Here is a 22,715-nt window from a genome sequence, read left to right as displayed (position 1 = left end):
AAAAAAACAGACAACAATTGTTGATGAGGATGTAGAGAAATTGCAACCCCATACACTGTTGGTGGAAATGTAAAATGGTGCAGTTGCTATGGAAAAGAGCATGGAGGTTCATCGGATATTTAAAATAGAACTACCTTATGGTCCAGCAATCCCACTCCTGGGTATTTATCTAAAAGAACTGAAATCAGGTTCGCAAAGACATGTTTGCACTCCTGTGTTTATTGCAACATCATTCACAATTGCCAAGAGAAAGAAACCATCTAAATGTTAAAGGATGAATAGATCAAGAAATGAAACTTGAGAACTTTCTGCTAAATGAAGTAAGCCAGTCACAAAAGGACAAATATGACATGATTCCACTTATATGAGGATCTAAAGTAGTCATCAGAATAGAAAGTAGAATAGTGGTTGCCAGGAGCTGGGGGAAGGAGCAAATGGGGAGTTGCTGTTCAATGGGTATAAACTATCAGGCATGAAAGATGAAAAAGCTCTAGAAGTCTGCTCTACAACATTGTGCTTATAGTTAACCATGCTGTTCTATTCACTTAAAGATTTAAGAGGGTAGATTTGTGTTTGAATTAGCCTGTCCCCTTATGGAAGAACAAACATCAGGAGTAGGCAACAGACGGTGCTGAAATGTGAAGGTGATGATGCTGCCAAGACTCCTGAAAGTGATTGAGAAATGTGTAAAGTGAAACGACATGAACAGAGTTCGTCATCAAGAATGGGAAGGACAGGATGAAAGCATGATCATCACTAGTATTTACCGAGCATTTGCTGTGTACCAGGTTTCATGCTGATGACTACATTATCATGACAGCTCCATGAGGTGTATGTATCCCCTTCTACAGAGTAAGAAATCGAGATGGAGAGAGGAGCTAAGTGATTTGCAAAAGGTTGCACACTGGTATGTCTGAGCACATAACCTACTATGATATAATGCCTGTGGTTAAATGATCCCAGTGGCTATAAATGAGAAACAGGATTGTGACCCAAAGGAGAGGTAAATTAAGATATTTAGAAAATGGAGCTGATCTAGTAAAAGGAAAAAGCTCTAAGTCCTGCTGGGAAATACTAAACTTATGAAACCTCATGCTTTTATATAGCACATGTCTTATCACATAATGTTTTCAAAGGACTGAAAGTCTTAGACTGGGTACAGCAGTCCTCATTGGTGAGCACTATACAGAAAGGACACCTTAAGAAGAAACATAGTGTTTTCAAAAATAAACTTATTGTTTCCAAGGAGTCCCCCCATTTTTAACTGTTTTTCCCCATGTCTTAGAGTTAGATAAAGGTTTTAGATTAAGTTCTAGAAAGGTCTTAGATTGAGAATCTTCAGCTCTAGAGATTTCAGAAACATGCCTGACTTCATTGATCCTGTTTTTTTACAGAAGATTATAGGGAAGTCGGGGGAAATGAAATGGCAAAGGGATTCTGTGAGGGAGCAAGGGAAATAACATTTGAGTTATTGTTAGTTCGTAGTCAGTATCAATTATATGTTCAAAATCTGATTCTTGTAAAGCGTTTTTTGGAACTAAGAATCTTAAAGATTTCATCCAAGTCCTTTGTTTCACATTTAATGAAACTGCCTCCAAAAGCAGTTAATTCCACTTGCCCAGGGTCATATAATAATAAACCTGAACTAGAATCGAAATCTAACTTAGTTCATTTCTCTTTTACCCTCTCCACGATTCTCTGTTACACTCTCAAATTTCAAAGATTTGCTAAACCTCAGGATGAAATGTACTTTTCAGTCTAAATCATTAAAATAAAAACTAAATCCCAAATATGTTTTTTTAATTGTTGGATGAAAAAGTAAAACCTATTAAAAAAAAATCAGTTTAGGTATAGATCTAATCTCTATATAGAATAGAGTCTAGGCTGCCAAGTAAATATCATGTCTGCTAATAGTGAAGGTTGTTCCTTTCCGTCCTCTTTTTAAGAGTTGCTTTTTTGAGAGTCCTTCCCACTATTCTTTGTGGTAATTAATTACTAAGATATGATGAAAATATCTATCTCCTCGCTTAGTCTCTTTTGTTCTTGTTTTCTCCCTTTTTTCTTTTAACTAAAAAAGGCTTGTTTAAATGCCTCTGTTACTTCTTTGTCTGATTCTCTTTATTAGCGGAAATCTGATAAGATTAGAAAAATTGCTAAGTAGATTTTATGTAATACTGATCTATAGGGACATGTTGCTCTGCTGAATGCTGCTGGAACTTCAGTAGGTCTTTTAACCTTGGCTAACACCTACCTATAAATAGGTAGCTGTACTGGCTGTACTGTAAGAACTAGTTGCTGAAGATTTTTAAGCTAAAAATATTCCTATCAGAGCTAATGAGGTAAAATCATTATCTGGCACCTATGCCCTGACAAATGAATGTGCACTTTACTAAAGCATTTTAAAGCCATAATAAAAACATGTCTGAATTCCAGCTTTTGTTAATAGAAGAATTTCTGGGTTGGACTAAACCTTCCATGGATAACAGTTATAAAATATGAACAAAGTACAAAAAAGAACTATTTAAAGGCACTGGAGAGTGGCAAAAAGCAGATGGAAGTGGGAAGTGCGTTTACATTTGGAATATAGGGACCAAAACCAGTGTATTTTCAAGTTTGTGGCATTCTGCTTAAGGACTCTTTCCAATCTGTGGATGGCTTAAGGTGGCAGAAAGCCACAGCTTTACTTACTTGAAGTATCAAAGGACAGAATCCCAAAGCTGGCAGAACCCTGGAAATTTAGCAAGGAAATTCTAAAAGAAAGGGAGCTGCAGAGGCGGTGGATCCCAAAATGTGTGTGTAAATCCTGCCCCAAATCCTTGGCTGACTACTGAACCATATATGTATAGAAGAAGTCCTAATACGCTCTGCAAATAAAGAAGCACCCAGAAGCTGAAATAACTTAGGTATTTCAGCTGCTTATTATCACCAAGGAGAATTTGACCCAACTAAGTTAACGGGAACAAAAATCAGCATACTTGAGAGGAATATAACAGAATCCAGAGGTTCTAAAATGTATCTGTTAAACCCAGTGTAATCAGATAATGTATCCCAAAAATTCATGTCCATCCAGACTCTAAGAACATGACCTTTTTGGAAATAAGGCCTTGCAGGTGTAATTAAGTTAAAATGCGATCATGCTAAATTAGGATAAGCCCTAAATCCAATGACTGGTATCTTTTTAAAAAGAAAAGAAGTCACACAGAGGTACATAAGGAAGACGGCCATGTCACTTTGGAGGCAGAAGTTGGAGGGATGCAGCTGTAAGCCAAAGAACACCACGAAGTGCTTGGAGCCACCAGAAACTAGGAAAGGAAAAAACTTCCTTGAGCCTCAGAGGGAGCATGGACCTGGGGACACCTTGATTTTGGACTTCTAGCCTCCAGAACTGTGAGAAAATAAAATTTGGTTGTTTTAAGCCACAAAGTTTGTGGTAATTTGTTATGGCAGCCCTGAGAAACTACTATATCCAAGAATGTTAATAAAAAAGAAGGAAATATCATAATAAAGAGCAGAAATCAGTAGAGTAGGAAATAGACAAACATTAGCAATAATTACCAAAGCCAAAATTAGTTATTTGAAAAACAAGCAAAATTTATAAACCCCATAAATAAAATTTATGAATCTTAATATTGCTTAAGAAAAATGGGAGAAAACACAAAAATTACTAATATCAGGAATGAAAGAGGAGATAGCACTACACATTCTACTGACATCGAAAGCATAATAAAAAAATATTATAAATGCCAATAACTGCAACAACTTAGATGAAAATAACAAATTTCTTGGAAAGCACAAAGTTGAATATTTCCCTTCTCCAGCATGGAATGCTGGAGCTGACTGGAGTTGCTTGCTTCCCTTCAGTTAGGCACTGATAGTACTCCAGCAGGTTGGGCTCTGGTGAACCAGGTTCCCCTGAGGCAGGCCTTGTTAAGAGCATTATTCTTTGGCATATTTCAAAATGCCTACTTTTTTCCTTCTGCCAGAAGCTTAAGGGGATTTTTCTTCAGTATTTACTATGAAAACCTGGCTTGACTTCTAGAGGTAAGTCACACAAAATGGTGGCAGACCCCATCCCTGAGTGCGCTTGGAGTTGTTAACTCTCAGACTTCTTCACATGGAGCCTCCAGCAATTTGTCAATAGCAAGTCAGGTTTTCCTACCCTGGCTCTGGTTCCCACTGCATTTTCCACTCTGGTAAGCTGTGACTCCCTGACTATACTCAGTGGTTCGCCCTGTGCCCTCACCTCTTACGGATCCTGGAAGAATTGTTGATTTTTTGGTCTGTTCAGGTTTTTACTTGTTGTTAGGATGAAATGGAGACTTCCAAGCTCCTCACATGTGAAACTGGAAACTGGAAATCTCCCTCCTTACATTATAGCCTGGACATGGTTGCAGAGCAAGAAGCAGGCAGTCACAGGATTTGCCTCATTTGCTTTCCATCTCTTAGGAATCACTTTTTCATTGCCTTATGTCTACTGTCTTAAAACCTATTGTTTCATGTATTTTGTGTAAGGGTTTGTTATGTTTATTGTTTTAGGTGCGAGGGTTAATCTAGACCCGGTTACTCCATGTTGGCCAAAAACGGAAATTCATGTCAAATTTTTAAAAAGAATATTATAGATGAAATAGACCAAAACATAAACCAATATCTCATTAGAAAGTAACTGTCTTGGTAGTTAGAATTAGGTTCTCTGTAAGCAGTGTAGGGGTGGACATCATCATGTCACATAGAGATATTTGGTGCATATTGTACTTAAAATAATGAAGAATTAAATGAGTCATTGTTTACATAACAATAAACTCCGAAGCATTAGCAAGACTTTAGTTACCAAATGGATGGATGTGGATCCAGCCTTCTCAATAACTTTTCTAAAGGAAAGTGAATCTTTAAAAAAAAATTCATACTGTCCTCTGTAAATACTAATTCTGAAGCATTTTTCTCCTTCCCCCAGCTGCCTATAGGAAATACTACTCACTAATTAACAGTGCCTTGGCTAGTATCCAGGTCTTGTCTGTGACATGCACAGAGCTTGGAAAATTATTTTTCTTCCCCCTCTTGTTATTTAATGGTCTTTTGTTTATGACAGTAGCCTTTAAACAGGGAATGTATTCCTGAAAGATGGCAAACAAATGATTCATTTTCTTTTATTATTACCATACAGAGCAGTGATTTTCAAAGGCTAGATTTGCACCCTTAACTGTCTTCCCCTAGCCTTCGTGTTCTACCCAAACCAAGTCTATACACATTTCTCTGCAGTTGAGAGTGGAAATCATATTAGCTTTATTGACAAATTCGTTTACTAAACATTATTAAATATACATACCCTGTGACAAGAACTGTAGTGGCACATTACTAGGTTGGGTGATTATGGTGAGGTGAGTTAATGAGATACAAGGGTAGCAGTGTAGGGGTGTACATCATCATGTCAGATACAGATATTTGGTGGCTTTATACAAAAGGAATGTGAGAGATGCAAGATTATTCATTAAAATAAAAGCAGAACATCTTGAGAACCTAAATTATATAGCTGTCATTTCACTGAGAATTCATTAGGTTCTGAGCTAAGGACTTAACATGCATTTTCTCATTTAACCTTATCAGATAAATGCTCTTATATCCTCATTCTACAGATGACAAAACTGAGGCTTAGAGTGAACCAGCAACCACTCCAAGGTTATAGCACTATAAATCGCAGTGGAATGGGAAAAAAGGAAAGTTATTTTATGTAAGAGATGTTCCTCAAAAATAATTGTTAACACCTGTGACAAATTAGTTGTAATGATTAAGGAAGAAGAAATTATGGGTAAGTCTCACCTTTCTATCTTGGAAGACCAGACAGATGGTGATATTTCATTAACTGTGATAACAAATGGAAGAGAAAGAATAGATTAAGGTAAGAGAGATAAATTTAGTTTTAAACATTTTAAGTTTGAGATTTCTATTGGATATCCAAGTAGATAACTCTTCTAAGTTGTCTGAAGTGCTGTACAGGAATGAGTCTAGAATAGAATATAAACTTGGGCACTATTACCACTTACATTATTATGAAAGCCACTAGTCTATTCCTTTGAGATTGAGAAGGAAAAAAACATTAAAATATAGAACCTAGGATTGGCAGTATTTTAAAAATGGGCAGAAAGCAGGACTCATTGAGGCTGTATCAGGAGTAGAAGACAAGAACTAGAAGAAAGTGTTGTCATGATTAAACCAAAGAAAGGAGACTATTTCAAAAAGTAGGGATGAGTAAACAGTGTGAAATACTAAAAAGTGAGTAAGAAGCATAAAGAGCGAAAATAAATAATTTGATTTAACAGAAAGTCTTTAGTGGCTTTAACCAAAACAATTAGAGCAGAGTATTTTGGGTGGAGGCCAGCCTATAAATTATTGCTATGAAAGTGAAAATTGCAAACATGGTTCTTTCCAAAAGTTGGGTGGTAAAAGGAAGAATGGAAGTGAAGAAGCAGCATCAAAGGAAAGATGGCCCAGAAAGGGCCAATGTGTTTTGGTATCCTTTTTGTTTAGTTTTGTTTTAAATAAATGTATGTGGGAGGGGGCGATTATGATTACACTGGATGTCTCTGTTCGCTTCATGATATGGATGGTGATAACAGCTAACACAGTTAACAGCCACTGTCTTAAGCATATTACATGTATTAACTCATTCTGTCTACACAGTATCATTAACCCTATTTTAAACATGAAGAAGCTGAGATATCAATGACATAAACAACTAGCCTAAGCTTGCACAGAGATAGGATACAAACTGAGGCAGCCTGACTCTGAATCTACAGTTTTACCCTCCTTGCTGTGTGTTTCCCTGCTCACCCAAAAAAGTGATTCTGCTTTATTTATTCTCACTGTTTTAACAGAATTTATCTAGAATGAACATTTTTCAGACCATTATCTTTAGACTGTGTTTTAGGACCTGATTCAAATTGCTTTATATTCTTCAAAAATTTATTTCCTGGGATAGGAATAACTGCCTACTCTAGTCCCATTCCTGAGCACCAAGAATAAACAGACTTGACTCTTATAAATGGAAGAATGAGCCCTTCTAGAAACTCAGTAGAAAAACGAGCTTCTACCATGGTTTAAGTATTAAGAAAAAGTAAGTGTGTGTTTTGCCTTATGTTTGGTGCTAATGTGATACCAGGTTTTGTCTGAAGCACATGTGTTTTCCCTGTTTTACATGGTGAATAGCATGCATGGTGTGAACCCCAAAAACAAGCCCCAAATTAAGGAACAGAGGTACTTACAGGCTAGACTTTATAGTCATTATAGAAGAATGTGAGGAAATGCATCTCTGCTTTTATTTGCACAAGACTTTGGCTGTGTTACACACACTTTCTTCTGCCAGTCCTGTGACTGACTTCTTTTTAAATGATTCACAGTTGTTTTCCATGAATAAATATGCGGTAGTCAAAATCCAGTTAGAGCCCCCACTTCCCTTTCCTCTCTTTCCCCTACCTGCAGCTGTTTATATTTGCGTTTGACTGGACAGATCTGTTAGACTTAATGCATTTTTCTTTGTTTTTTAAAGGTTTACTCTTTGCCTTAGTTGAAAAAAAGTAAGGTTTTTTTTTTGTGGTTGGGTTTTTCCCACCCGCAGAGTACAGTGGCATAATCACAGCTTAATACAGCCTCCACCTCTTGGACTCAAGCTATCCTCCCACCTCAGGCTCGGACTACAGGCACATGCCACCACACCCAGCTAATTTTTGTATTTTTTGTAGAGACGGGGTTTTGCCATGTTGCCCAGGCTCACCTTGAACTACTGGGCTCAAGCAATCTTCTCACCTTAGCCTCCCAGAGTGGGGGGATTATAGGCATGAGCCACTGTACCCAGCCCCTAAATTTTATTTTTAAGCCTAGATGCATCATTATAACTATTGATGATCTCACAGAAACTTTCCTAGAAAGAATTCATTTATCTGCCACAAGCCTAATATACATTGAAGAGATAGACCCAGTGATTAAAGACTGGAGGAGTTCTTAAATCCCTTAAACTACTAGGCCAGGCATGTTGGCTCATGGCTGTAATCCCAGCACTTTGCACTTTGGGAGGCCAAGGCTAGTAGATTGCTTCAGTTCAGGAGTTCGAGACTAGCCTGGGAACATGGTGAAACCCTGTCTCTACAAAGAAATACAAAAAATTAGGCCGGCATGGTAGCATATGCCTGTAGTCCCAGCTACAGGAGGCAGAGATAGGGAGATTGTTTGAGCATGCAGGAGGTCAAGACTGCAGTGAGCTATGATCATATCACTGCATTCCAGCCTAGGTGACAGAGTGGGACTCTGTCTCTTAAAAAAAAAAGAAAAGAAAAAAAAAGAAATTGCTTTCCCAAGTTTGTCTTATTTGTGTGCCATATTAGAATGCTTTTCCATTTTATATTTTTCCTCAAACATTTTATTAGAAAAATTTCCGGCTAAACAAAATGGAAGAATTTTACAACAAACACTCTTATGCCCACCATCTTGATTTTATCATAAACATTGTACTGTCTTATTTTATCACATCTGTTCATCTACCTATCTCTTTATGCACCTATCGTTTTTTATACATTTCAAAGTAAACTGCAGATATCAGTATACTTTACCGGAATGCTTCTAGAAGGGTGGAATGATCTTCCTGCTCTGTTGCTGCATTGGTTTTACCATTTTCTGGATGCTGTGGTTAAGAAAGTCACATTCTGTTGCTCAGTGGTACGGATCAGTTCATCTTTTTTCCTTAGCTCAGCTATAGTTGCAATGGCAACTTGTCACTGAATTACTTCAGTGGTTTCTGCCTTAGAAAATCTCTTGGAAACCAGCAGATACTCAAAATAAAGAAACATGTATTTAGGAATGCGAACCCCACAGAGAATATTCATTATATCTATACCCATGATGCAGGCCAGCAGTGCTTTCTTGTTCATATGTTCTAAATTTATAGTTGAGTATGTAGAAGGTATGGCTTTCTTTTAGCGTATTGATCTGATAAAAGCCCTAGGTTTTGAGGCACAGAAACCATCCATTTCTGGGCTGTTCTTAGTGTCTACAGTTGTTTTGCCATATGGTACTGGGCTAATTTTGTGTGTGTTCTTCACTTGAAGCTTTTGTGAATTAATTACATTTTTAGAAAAATTTTAAAATAACTTTTTAAAATGTCAAAGCTTTCTCAGTAGAATAAAATATGATGAGGCATTATGTCAACATGAGAACAAGTTATCTTAATAGACTATTTCTCAAAAACTGAAGCCTTTGAGTCTATAATTCCCTTTTATAAATTAGCATTAGTCATATTTGTAAAAGCCTCCTTTGAAACAACATGTAAAGTAATCTTGGACCTGAAAAGATAAGTCTATTTAGAAAGCAACTAAGTCTCTGAATAGCTCTCCACTCTGGAAAGGCTGCCTCTGGCCAAGCATGCAGTTCCTAAAGGGAAGTAGAAGAAGAGGTAAGGGGAAAGAAGCTGGCTTACCCAGTCATATAAGCCTATTCAGTTCTGGTCATCAGTGGGATAACTCATGCCACATTCAGATTTAATAATCAAATACTGTAGAACAAACAGATACAAGATAATATAACAGAAAAGGTCTGGATTTTAGAGAGGAAACTAGGTTTTGAGTCTAGTTCTTTAACTATGTGGCCTTACATCTCTATAGGCCTAATTAGACTCGTCTATTAAAAAAATGCTATAAGAATTTTATGAGGAGTCCATAGTTCTTCTTGTCAGGAGAGCCCACAACTGAGGCAGTCATGGGTGAGGTTTATCTTCCCTTCCTTTTCATCTCCGCAAGTCATGGGGCCAGCTGATCTTTCTATTTCCTTTTTCCTGCCATAAATATCAGCATTTAAGGAAATCTGTCAGATCACTGGCTGACCACTGAGATAATAGAAGAGAGACTTCAGTGATCACACACAATAAGGAGGAGAGTCGTTGCAAAAATAGTTTGGAAAAATCATTAAATAAATGGACAACAGTAGGACCAAAATAAGCAACAATAGCAAACCCTGTGAAGGAGGCAGAATCTGATATACAGAGTTACCATATTATAATATTCAGAAGACATAGTTTTTGTTAAAAAATGACAAGACATACAAAGAAATAGGAAAGTATGGCCTATTCAGTGGAAAAAAATAAATTGACAGAAACCATCCCTGAGGAAGCTGAGACATTGGACCTAGCAGACAAAAACTTTAAATCAGCTATATTAAATAGGCTCAAAGAGCTAAAGGAAACCACGGATGAAAGGATACCAGGAGAACAATGTATGAGCAAATAGAGTATATCAACAGAGACAAAAACTATGAAAGGAAACAAATAGAAATTCTGGAGTTGGAAATTACAATAGATAAAATTTAAAATTCACCAGAGAAGTTCAACAGATTTGAGTAAGCAGAAGAAATAGTGAACTTGAAGATAAACTATTGAAATTATTCAGTCTGTAGAAGAGAAAGAAAAAAGAACATAGAAAAATGAACAGAGCCTACAAGACCTGTGGAACATCATCAAGTTTACCAGTGTGCATTTGGGAGTCTCAGAAGGAGAAGAGAAAGTGAAAGGGTTAGAAAAAAAATCTACAAAAAGCAAACAAACAAACTTGAGCTAATAATATGAATTCAGCAAAGTTTCAGGATATAATATCAGCCCACAAAAAGCAGTTATGTTTCTTCTGTATACTCTATTAAGGTTTAATGTTAAGATGTTGGTACTACCCAACACAATCTACAAATACAGCACAATCCCTAGCAAATATAGCACAATCTCTAGCAAAAATTCCAACAGCCTTTTGGGAAGAAATGGAAAAGGCAATTCTCCAATTCACATGGACTTGCAAGGGGCCTTGAATAGCCAAAATGATATTGAAAAAGAAGAACAAAGTTGGAAGTGTCAAATTTCCCAATTTCAAAATTTATCATAAAGCTATATTAATCAAAACAGTGTGATACTGGCATAGGAATATACATGAAGACCAATGTAATACAATTAAAAGTCAAGAAATAAACTCCATACATCTATAGCTAATTGTTTTTAAACAAGGGTGCCAAGTCTAGGAAAGAAAAGTCTCTTTGGCAAATAATGCTGGGACAACTGGATATCTACCTGCAAAAGAATGAAGTTGGACCCTACCTCACACCATACAGAAAAATCAGCTCAAACTGAATCAACAACCTAACCTACAGGTAAGAGCTACAACTATAAGACTCTTAGAAAAAAAGCATAGGAAAAAGCCTCATGACCTTAGATTAGGCAAAAGATACTTAGCTATGACACCAAAAGCATGAGAAACAACAGTAACCAAAAAATAAGGTATTTTGCACTTCATTAAGATTATCTTTGTACATCAAAGGACACTATGAAGAAAATGAAAAGACATCCTACAAAATGGGAGATAATATTTGCAAATCATGTATCTGATAAGGGTCTAGTATCCAGAGTATATAAAGAACTCCTACAATTCAGCAACAAAAAGACAGCCCAATTTAAAAATGAATAAATGACTTGAATAGACATTTTTCAAAGAAGATATACAGATGACTAGCTTATGGAAAGATGTTCAGCATAATCAGTCATTAGGGAATGCAAATTAAAATCACAATGAGATACTATTCTACACCCACTAGGATGGCTGTAATAAAAAAAAAAAATAAGAAAACTAACAAGTGTTAATGAGGATTTGGAAAAATAGGAACTCTTGTACATTGCTGGTGGGAATGTAAAATAGTGTAGCCCCTGTGGAAAACAGTTTAGTGGTTCCTCAAATAGCTAAACATAGAATTGCTATATGATCCAGTAATTTTAAGTATTTACCCAAAAGAATTGAAAACGGGCTCAAATACATACACATGAATGTATATAGCATCACTATTCATAGTACCAAAGGTAGAAACAGTCCAAATATCCATCAGTGGATGAATGGATAAGCATCATGGTATATACGTACAATGTATGCTATTCAGCCATCAAAAGGAATGAAGTACTGATACAAGCTACAACATGAATGAACCTTTAATTATGCTAAGTGAGAGAAGCCAGACACAAAATGTTACATCTCATGTTTGAGATATCTAAATAGGTAAATCCACAGACAAAGAAAGCAGGTTGTTTTTTGCCAGAGACTTGGGGAGGGAGCAATGGAGAATAACTCTTTAGTAATACAGGGTTTTCTTTTGGAGCAACAAAAATGTTTTGGAACTAGATAGAAGTGGCGGTTGTGCAACATTTTGAATGTACTAGATGCCACTGTACACTTGAAAGTGGTTAATTTTATGTTATGTTCACCTTGACTTTAAAAAATTTTGTGAAGAATATATATAAAAACCTACAATCAAGATTTCCTTTTTTATTGATTTATTTTATTTTATTTTACTTTAAGTTCCAGGATACAATTGAAGAACGTGTAGGTTTGTCACATGGGTATACATGTGTCATGGTGGTTTGCTTCACCTATCAACCCATCATCTAGGTTTTAAGCTCTGCATGTATTAGTTATTTGTCCTAATGCTCTTCCTTCCCTTGTCCCCCAACTCCCAACTGGTCCTGGTATGTGTTGTTTCCCTTCCTGTGTCTATGTGTTCTCATAGTTCAACTCCCACTTATGAGTAAGAACATACAGTGTTTGGTTTTCTGTGCCTGTGTTAGTTTACCTGAGGATGATGTCTTTCACCTTCATCCATGTCCCTGCATAGGACATGATCTCATTCCTTTTTATGGATGCATAGTATCCCATGGGGTATATGTGCCACATTTTCTTTATCCAGTCTATCATTGATGGGCATTTGGGTTGGTTCCATGTCTTTGCTATTGTAAATAGTGTATGTGTGCATATGTCTTTATAGTAGAATGATTTATATTTCTTTAGGTATATACCCAGTAACAGGGTTGCTGGATTAAATGGTATTTGTGGTTCTAGATTCTTGAGAAATTGCCACACTGACTTCCACAATGATTGAACTAATTTACATTCCTACCAACAGTGTAAAAGGATTCCTATTTCATTGTTGAATAGGATTTACTATGATTCCAGCTTTTGCCCATTCAGTATGATACTGGCTGTGGGTTTGTCATAAATAGCTCTTGTTATTTGTCGGCCATCTTGACCCCGCCCCCTATCGTTTCCCTTTTTTCTTCTTTCACCTGTAGTCTGTATTTAAAACTGGGCCAGACATTATCCTTTCTTTAAGAGCTTGCAATCTGATTGGACAGACAAGATTTTAAAATGTTAAGTAGTGTAAATTAAGCACTAAATTATTTGGAGTAAACTTAGTTTGGGAAGAGGAAAATAAATGAGGACTAGATTGATTAAGGAAGATATTATGAAGAAGATGAAAATTAACCTTGTCAATAATATAAAGACATGATTTGAAGAGAAGAAGAAGGCATTTCAGGTAAAAGGAACAACCTGCACTAAGGCAAAGGAACTGGAATGGAGCAGTTTGTCAGGGTACTCTGCGAAGACTGCCTTGTCTGCCTCAAATAGCACATGGTGGTGGGCTGTGAGGAGTGGACAAGACAGAATTGAGCCATGTTACAGGGAGCCATCAGAACCTGGGGAGGAGCATAGCCTAGATTTGATACAGCAGAAAACTGCATCTTTGGAGGCGCTGGAAGGGAAAAGACACGATGCAATCGTTGTAATAGAGAATTGGTCTGGTAGAATATCCAAAATGGATTGACTGAGGCAGAAAGTAAGGGAAACCAGGTAGGAAGCAAGGAGAGTAAATATAGCAAAATGAGCTAGGTGTGAGCAGTTGGAAGTGAACAGAGGTGACTGATGTAAGAGATACTTCTAAGGAAAAATTCGTAAGACTTGAAGACAGACTGGGATTGCCTAGTTAAGTTTAATTCTTAGTAAATAGCAGGAACTTTCATTTTAATTATACTCAAGATGTGTGTGGGCTCTGATATAATGACAGAATACTTCACTCGTCTCCTCTCCTAATATATAAAAATTATTTTAATAATACTTTTTGATTCCTTTCTTCAATATTCATTCATTCAACAAATATTTACTGAGCCTTTACTATGTACCCCAGACTATATACTGATAGAATGATTGTGATATGTGATAAGAAAATAAAATAATTAGTATTTTTGATAAATTCTCCGAGAGAAACAAGCCCTCTGGCTAAAAGAAAATGATGGGGGCTGGGCATGGTGGCTCACCCATGTAATCCCAGCACTTTGGGAGGCCAAAGCAAGAAGATTGCTTGAGGCCAGGTGTTCAAAACCAGCCTAAGCAGCATAGCAAGACCCCATTTCTACAAAAAGTTTTTAAAAAATAGCCGGGTATGGTGGCACATGCCTGTAGTCCCAGCTACTTGGGAACCTAAAGCAAGAGGATTGCCTGAGCCCAGGAATTTGAGGCTGCAGCGAACTATGATTGCCACTGCATTCCAGACTATGCAACAGAACAAGACTCTGTCTTTAAAAAAAAAAAAAATGATGAACAGTAGGGAAAACAACTTTAAAATATTGCCATGGGAAGCCCCTCTAACTAGTAGCATTTAAGCTAAAACAAGAAACTGAACGGCCAGAAGAGCTGGGGCACAGATTGAGGGGAAGTGATGTGAGATGCCTGCAGGGGTAGGTAGGCAGGGTTCAGATCATCTAAGCCTTGAGCACTAAGGTAGGGAGTTTTTATTTTATTCTAAATGCAATAAGGAACCACTGGAGGGTTTTGTGTAGAGAAGTGATACGGTCCTTTTTATCATCAGACAGGCCCAGTGCCAGCACTGGTTATTCCAGCCTCAGTTGGGGGTAGCAATAGGAGTAGTTAATGAGAAGGTCCCTTTCTTTTCTACTACTTCTAGTTTGTTAATTCTTATTTTATGAGCTCCTTACTCTTCTCAGCCTACTGCCCTTTCCTATGTTAGCAAGTGCTTATATCAGTTCATGTAAGTTTCTTTCCCCTTAATGTAATCTAAAAATAATTATCAGCTAACTTGTCTAAGATATTCAGACCTTCATCCTATACATATTCCTCATTTCAGTGGCCTGCATAAAATAAAAGCCTTAAATAAAGAGGATTTCTGGGCCGGGTGAAGTGGCTCATGCCTGTAATCCCAGCACTTTGGGAGGCCGAGGTGGACGTATCTCGAGGTCAAGAGATCGAGACCATCCTGGCCAACACAGTGAAACCCCGTCCCTACTAAAAATACAAAAAAATGAGCAGGGCGTGGTGGCACGCACCTGTGGTCCCAGCTACCCAGGAGGCTGAGGTGGAAGTATCACTTGAACCCGGGAGGCAGAGGTTGCAGTGAGCCGAGATTGCACCACAGCACTCCAGCCTGGTGACAGAGCAAGACTCTGTCTCAAAAAAAAAAAAAAAAAAAAAAAAGGATTTCTGCTACATTTTTATATTCTGTAGAATTCAAACTCAGAGTTTCAGGGCTTGTATGAGTATAGAACTGTCACATAATCACAGAAGAATATTGGTGTGGTTCTTTGATTTTCTATAGAGATTAACTCAGTAACAATCTTGTTTACTGCAGTTGAAATTTAAATTTGAGCATACTCTAATATATCCAAAGTTTTAATTCTTTCCTCCCAGATATTGAGGTTTTATCTCTAATTCATTGTTATGTTTTACGTAACAGAAAGAAAGCAGGAAAGCTATTTCTATCCCATAGTAATTCTCTTCATATATTTTTATTTTGGTGCTCTTCAGCTCCATAATCCCGCAGACTTGAAACTGTGGGAAAATCTTTGGTTTCTTCCCCTCCGTATCTCTCTACATCTAATTTTTTGACAGGTCCTACATATTTCTTCACCCTTTCCAGTTTCATTGGTATCTCCCTGGTTCAGGACTTCATCACATTTTCTGGGACTATTGCTGTGAGTAGTCTTCAGGGTATCTCTGGTCTGTCTTCCCTCTCCAGTGAGCCTGCCTTATTATTAGGTCCACTTAAATGGTCCATCACTGCCTATCAATCAAAGGAAGTATAAACCAAATACTCAGCCCAACATTCAGATTGAAATAGCTGATTTTATATATTTATATTTTTTTATTTTTAAAATCATTCTATAGCTACAATAGTTAAACATTTTAGCTACATATACTTTGTTTTAATTTTCTAAAAATGTATACACAATAAAAGTGGAAGTGAGATAACCAGGTTATATATGCTTGTTTGTTTCAATTGATGTAGTTTAATTAGTTGTTGGATTTGGCAGTAGTTACATTCACCCATGCATGACAGAATAATTTGTGACTTTCATAAAATATTTGCTTATTTTGTCTTTGGGTAAAATAACCAATTGATTTTGCAGCTTTTAAAAAATATAGCTAATATTCCTATTGGAAATTTTTCTTTAAAAATTCTAATTAAATATATCATTAATCATATTATAACTTCACTATTTTTGCTTTGGAATATTATTACCTTCCATCTGTATATACTGTAAATTGTAACATAATATATATTCTGTTTTTTATTCTGTTTTACTAAATTTTATTTCATAAATACTTCCACATTTCCATGATTCTGCATGGTATTACTTTCTATGCTAATGTCTATGTAATTTTTGGTAGGCATACCGTAGTTTACTAAATCATCTCTACTGACACCATACGTGCTACAAAAAACATGTGAGTGTGTATGTGTGTTTGCACTTTTCTTATGAAACAATTCCTTCGAATAAGTTCCCAGAACAGGATTTTAAGGTCAAATTGGCATTTGCAAAATGTCAGTTCACTAAAATTGGACAAATTTACAGTGCTACCAGTAACTAAAGAAACTAACATTTTTTTAAAAGATGGTTTTGAACATGATTATATACCCAAAAAACCCTGTTTTTTCTAATAGTAGATATAGTTTGCTTTAATTTGTATTCATTTATTTCAAAGATAAACATTTTTAAATGTTAGCTTTCTAAATTGTCATGTGAATTATCTGGGTTTTTAAAATATGACATCAAAACTAAATCATTATTTTCAAATGTATATCTGCTAACATGAAATAATTATCTATCTTTGGTTTAAGAAAATGTTTTATGATTATTTCAAGAAATCTACTATTTAGTGAAACTTAAATGGAGTATTTCTGATTAACTGTCAGAACTGAGTGAATAAAATGGAAAAGATTTCTTATGGTAAATTTCAAATGAATTCTGGAAATTATTTTTGAAACTATGTATTTTTCAAAATCTATTGAAAAAAATAAGAATAATGGTGGGAGACTCACAATTACCTAATGCATAATAACAACTAAATCAGCATGACACAGATACAGAAGTAATAGACTTACAGATAAGTGGAACAAACTAGATAACTTAAAAACAAACCCAATATAAATAAGGTAAAGTAAGCATTATAAATTAGCGATAATTTAAATTGTCAGTGAGAAAATGTGTTAACCATTTGGGGAAAAAAAATAAAGTTAGATCCCTACTCTCTGCCAGACTCAAAAAAAGCACTAGAAAAAAATATGTTAATGTTTTTATACTCTTGGATTAAGAAGGAACTTTCAAAGAACAGCACTAAAGGCAGAACCCACAAAGAAAAGGACCGATAAGTTTGGCCATATAAACTTTTTGAACTTTTACAAATTAAAAGGAAGAGGCCAGTTATGATGGCTTATGCCTGTTATCCTAGCACTTTGGGAAGCCAAGGTGGGTGAATCACCTGAGGTCAGGAGTTGGAGACCAGCCTGGCCAATGTGGTGAAACTCCATCTCTACTAAAAATACAAAAACTAGCCTGGTGTGGTAGCACATGCCTGTAGTCCCAGCTACTCAGGAGGCAGAGGCAGGACAATCACTTGAACCTGGGAGGCAGAGATTACAGTGAGCCCAAATTGTGCCACTGCAATCCAGCCAGAGTGACAAAGCAAGAGTTTGTCTCAAAAATAATAATAATAATAATAATAATAATTCTAAAATAAAAAGAAAGAAAAAATTTAAAGGCGAAGAACTGAATAAATTATTTGCAAACAATAAATATGAAAGGCAAAGGATTAATGTCCTCAGGGTTAAAAATGTTCTCACAAATTCAGTAAGACAAACAGGCATTCCAATAGAAATGTGAGTAAAAGCCATGAACAGACAAGTCACAAAGGATGCAGAATAGCCAATAGAAATGTTTTTTAAAAAGCACCTTTCACACACAAAAATCACTTTTCGTACTCAAAATATATATTAAAAATAATGAGATGCCATTCTTAACTAGATTAACAAAGATTAAGAATACTAATACTACCCTATGATAATGAGACTGTAAGGGATGTGGTTATTGTCACATAACCAGTATAATCTTTCTGGAGAACAATTTGGTAAGGTCTATCAAAAACACAACCCATTGACCCTGAAATTTCACTTCTAGCATTTTGTTTCAAGTAAATAAGGAAAGTGTGCCAAGGCAAATATACGATGATATTTATTGTACAACTGCTTGTAGTACTGCTTTTCATGAGAGGAACTAGAGCATAGTACATAAGATTCAAACTGGTAAAAGACCTTAGGCAAGTAATCTCTTTTTGCCTCCATTTTGTATATAAAATGAAAGTAGTAATAACCGCATCTTCAAACTGTTGTGCAAGTTAGCATGCTTAGAATCAGTTTCTGGCATATAGTAAAGATTATTTCATTGTTAGCTATGATTATAACAGTGGAAAACCAAAGTAATCTAAACATACAACAGTAAGATAGTGGCTAAGTAAGTTATGATTAGTCATATAATGGAAGAGTCTACACATATTAAAAATGATAACAGATTTATGTTTTATGCAGAGAAATGTTCACATTATATTGCTAAATGAAAAAAGTAAATGATGAGACAGTATATATAGTATGATCCCAGTTTTGTCTTTAAAATAAGTATATATGGCACAGACAAAACTCAAAATACACGTTAATAGCATTTCTTTCTAGCTACTGGAAACAGTTATTATTTTATCTACCTACTATTCCTAAGTTTTCTATAGTGAAAATATAGTGAATAAAAATATAGTAAAAGCCAAACAGAGAAAACAATTGAGCGGTTTCTCAAAAAGGTGAACCTAAGAGTTTCCATGTGAACCAGAAATTCCACTCCTAGATGTATAGCCAAGAGAATTGAAAGGATATGTTCACAAAAAAGCTTGTACATGAATGTTCATAGCAGCATTTAATCAGCCAAAAAGTGGAAGCAGCTCAAATGTTTATTAACTGATAAACAAACAAAATATGGTATATCCATACAATGGAATATTATTCAGCAGTAAAAATAAAGAATAATATTAAGCCAAGTAAAAGAAGTCAGAAGTAAAAGACCACATACTCTGTGGTTCCATTTATATGAAATGTCCAGAATAGGCAAACCTATACAGACAGAAAGCAGATTACTGGTTGCCAGGGATTGGGAGGAATGAGGAATAGGGAGTGACAGCTAATGGATATAGGTTTTCTTTGGGGGTGATGAAAGTGTTCAGGGATAGATAGTGATGATGGTTGCAGAACTTAGTGAATATACTAAAAACCACTGAATTGTATATTTTTAAAGACCAAATTTTATGGCTTGTGAATTATGTCTCAGTAAAATAATGTTTAAGAAAAGTAAAACAGAATCTATTAGCTGTAAGACAGCAGATTTTAAAAGGAATTTGGCAAATTAAAGTCTCATTTTTCATTGAATCCTATAATTACAGGTATGGATTTTAAAATAATAGATTTTTTTTGTTCTACCAAAAGACATATGCATGCATATGTTCATCAAAGTACTAGTCACAGTAATAAAGACATGGAATTTCCCTCGGTGCCCATCAGTGGTGGATTAGATAAAGAAAATGCAGTACATATATACCATGGAATGCCACACAGCCATAAAAAAAGAATGAAGTTATGTCCTTTGCAGCATCATGGATGCAGCTAAAGACCATTATCCCAAGTGAATTAACACAGCAAGGAATGATAAAACAAATTCCACATGTTCTAACTTATAAGTGGGAGCTAAACAATGAGTGCCCATGGCTCGTTGACATAAAGATGGTAACAATAGATGTTGGGGCCTGCTAGACTGGGGAAGAAGTGGAGGGGCAAGGGTCAAAAAACTTACTGGTAGGTACTATGCCTGGTACCTGAGGGATGGAATCATTTGTACCCAAAACCTCAGCATCACACAGTATACCCAGATAACAAATCTGTATGTGTGCCCCTGAATCTAAAATAAAAGTTGAAATTATTAATTTTTTTTTTATTTTAGATTCGAGGGCACATGTACAGATTCAGGGGACAGAATCATTCATACCCCAAACCTCAGCATCACACAATATACCCAGATAACAAATCTGTATGTGTGCCCCCGAATCTAAAATAAAATTTGAAATTATTAATAGATAAATAAATAAAAGTAAATTTTGTTGCAGAAATGTGAATCAGGAAATTATAAGTGACCCTGTAGCTGTATCTCCACAGCTTCCCCTAACCCTCACAACCCCACTTTAGTTAATGAAAACTTGAGGCATTTAAAAACTGATATAGGAAACTGTTTGTTGTCAGAACTTGGCTTTATATCTTAAATTATTTGCACTACTTTTGGAATCTTTATGTGTCTGTGTTTTGTCATGTAAGCTGCCATCTCTATAGCTCACCTTATGGTGCGTAAGTTGTTCAAGTATGTTCTAGAATAACGTACCAAGTATAAATTATCTCATTTTCCCCTTTGTGATTTCTCTTTCTCCTCTTTCCATTCCTTTCCCACTCCTGGCCTTTCTTGTACTCCAAAATATTTGAAAAATCGAGTTAGCGTATAGTACCTTATTTTTAATAAATTCTTTCCTTAAGCATTTTTTGAACACCTAATATGTATCAAGGCAATGTGCTAAGGTTAACAAAACAAAAATGAAATACCTGGTTTCAGACAGATAAAGTGATACATCTTAGAGCTGCTCTGGGAACAGTTTAGGAGGCCATTTAACCCAGATATGGACCGTAAGGCAGGACTTCTTTTACCATCAATACAATTGGTAGATCTTCTTTTAAAGCACATCGCATCAATTCTACATTTTTAGAAAACTGTTGACAGTATAGCTTATTCTTGGTACTTAGCAAATCCTATAATTATATAAGTACAGAAAAAAAATTTTTGAGAAAAGCAGTGGGGATCTATCCCCAAAGGTATGTATATAAGCCAAAAATTATTTTTTAATTGGCATCAATATAAGCAGTACAGGCACAGAGACACTGAATGAAGGCCTGCTTTCTGCTCAACTGCTTAGAGTGTTTAAGATCTTTTAAACCATCAGAACTTTTAGGCTTTGCTTCCCCTACTAATAATACCTATTAGATTTTTTAAAATACCATCATGAACTTAAAGGAATTACTATTCTCATTGGTGTTTTTAAGGAAACAAATAATGTCTCTATACTGCTTTGTTCAGGACTGATTTTCAACTGATATATACTGGTATAGCCATATTGGTTGTTAGGTATTGAAATATCTTCTTACTGGTTGGTAAAGAGCTGCTGTCGTAAGCTGTCTGGATGACCCGCCACAGCCTGGTCTTTCCAACAGGAACTTGACTCCTGCACCTCCCCACAATCCAACAATTAAAAGGTTGTCCGAGGCATAGCAGAAGGCCTTTAGGACCCTCTGCTTCACTAGGCTTGCATCCATGCTGATTGCTGGTGCTTGGGCCATCCCTTTCCTGTAGTAATTTTGAATATCATCCCGACTTTCTGACTGATTGGGTAAATCATTACTGATTTTTATCAGTGTTTGTGTTCTGCAATCTAGAGTATCAAATAGCTCAAACTCACCTGTGTTGCTTATCTGTATAGAATCAATATTCAGAGGTACATTCTTTCTGAATAAGCCCAGAATGCCATCATACTGTAACTCAAGTCTCTTAAACCACACTGCATTTTTTTCTTTATTTCTCTCAATGTTGACAGTTTGACCTAAGTTCTATGTTCTCTTGTTCCTTTCAGTTCGCTTTGCACCTTATAGGCCTCCAGATATCTCCTTGAAGCCTCTGCTCTTTGAAGTGCCCAGCATCACTACAGAGTCAGTGTTTGTTGGCCGAGATTGGGTTTTCCACGAAATAGATGCTCAACTTCAAAGTTCAAATACCAGCGTGAACCAAGGAGTAGTAATTGTGGGAAACATTGGCTTTGGCAAAACTGCCATCATCTCCAGACTGGTGGCCCTCAGCTGCCATGGTACAAGGATGAGACAGATCGCCTCAGACAGCCCACATGCCTCCCCGAAACGTACGTATTCCTTTTTAACAAACTCCCTGCTTCATTGGTGCTGAAGCTTTTCTGACATATTTATATTAGGTCATATATCCTTTTATTTTCTCATCTGCAAAACCTGACTTCCACGTGAGGACTATTCATTCAGAGTTGAGAGAAAGAACATAATACTCTATTTACATCTAACCCACATACCCAATAGTCACCTAAGTGTTACTGAGAAAAAAAAAACCTTTTTCATGGAATAAATTTATGACTCTTCCATGCTGGCCGTACAGTTGGTCTGTCCTTTAGATAACAACTGCAGCAGTTGCCAGTAGAGTGCTTTGCATTCATCACTGTCGGATTTTGCTTAGTCTGTGCCCAGTTCTTCTTGGATTTGCCAGCACGATCTGTTTGCATCCTTCATTTCTTTTCTGTTGACATCAGCATTGTACTGCTTGGACTTGAGCTTCATTGTGTCCTTGAAGGGGTACTCCTGCTTCCTTGTGAAAAGGTGTTGAGCTCTCATATGTATTCAGGCTTCTTTCGTCACAAGCAGGGGGCAGCTTAATAATCACC

At 36.2% G+C, this 22,715-nt stretch overlaps 1 protein-coding gene across 8 annotated transcripts in view; it reads left to right on the top strand.

Annotated features, from left to right (window-relative positions):
- TANC2 (tetratricopeptide repeat, ankyrin repeat and coiled-coil containing 2) overlaps window positions 1-22,715 on the top strand; it is a 437,594-nt gene that overhangs the window by 307,622 nt on the left and 107,257 nt on the right. For all 8 annotated transcript variants that reach the window (XM_017549227.2, XM_017549226.2, XM_017549224.2 and 5 more), the window contains one exon: window positions 21,888-22,169. In XM_017549227.2, the coding sequence (XP_017404716.1) occupies window positions 21,888-22,169 (282 nt within the window). The remainder of the gene's footprint in view (window positions 1-21,887; window positions 22,170-22,715) is intronic.

Source organism: Cebus imitator, unplaced genomic scaffold (genome assembly GCF_001604975.1).
Source record: "Cebus imitator isolate Cc_AM_T3 unplaced genomic scaffold, Cebus_imitator-1.0 Scaffold217, whole genome shotgun sequence".
NCBI classification, from domain to species: domain Eukaryota; kingdom Metazoa; phylum Chordata; class Mammalia; order Primates; family Cebidae; genus Cebus; species Cebus imitator.
This window is presented reverse-complemented; position numbering and strand designations above follow the sequence as displayed.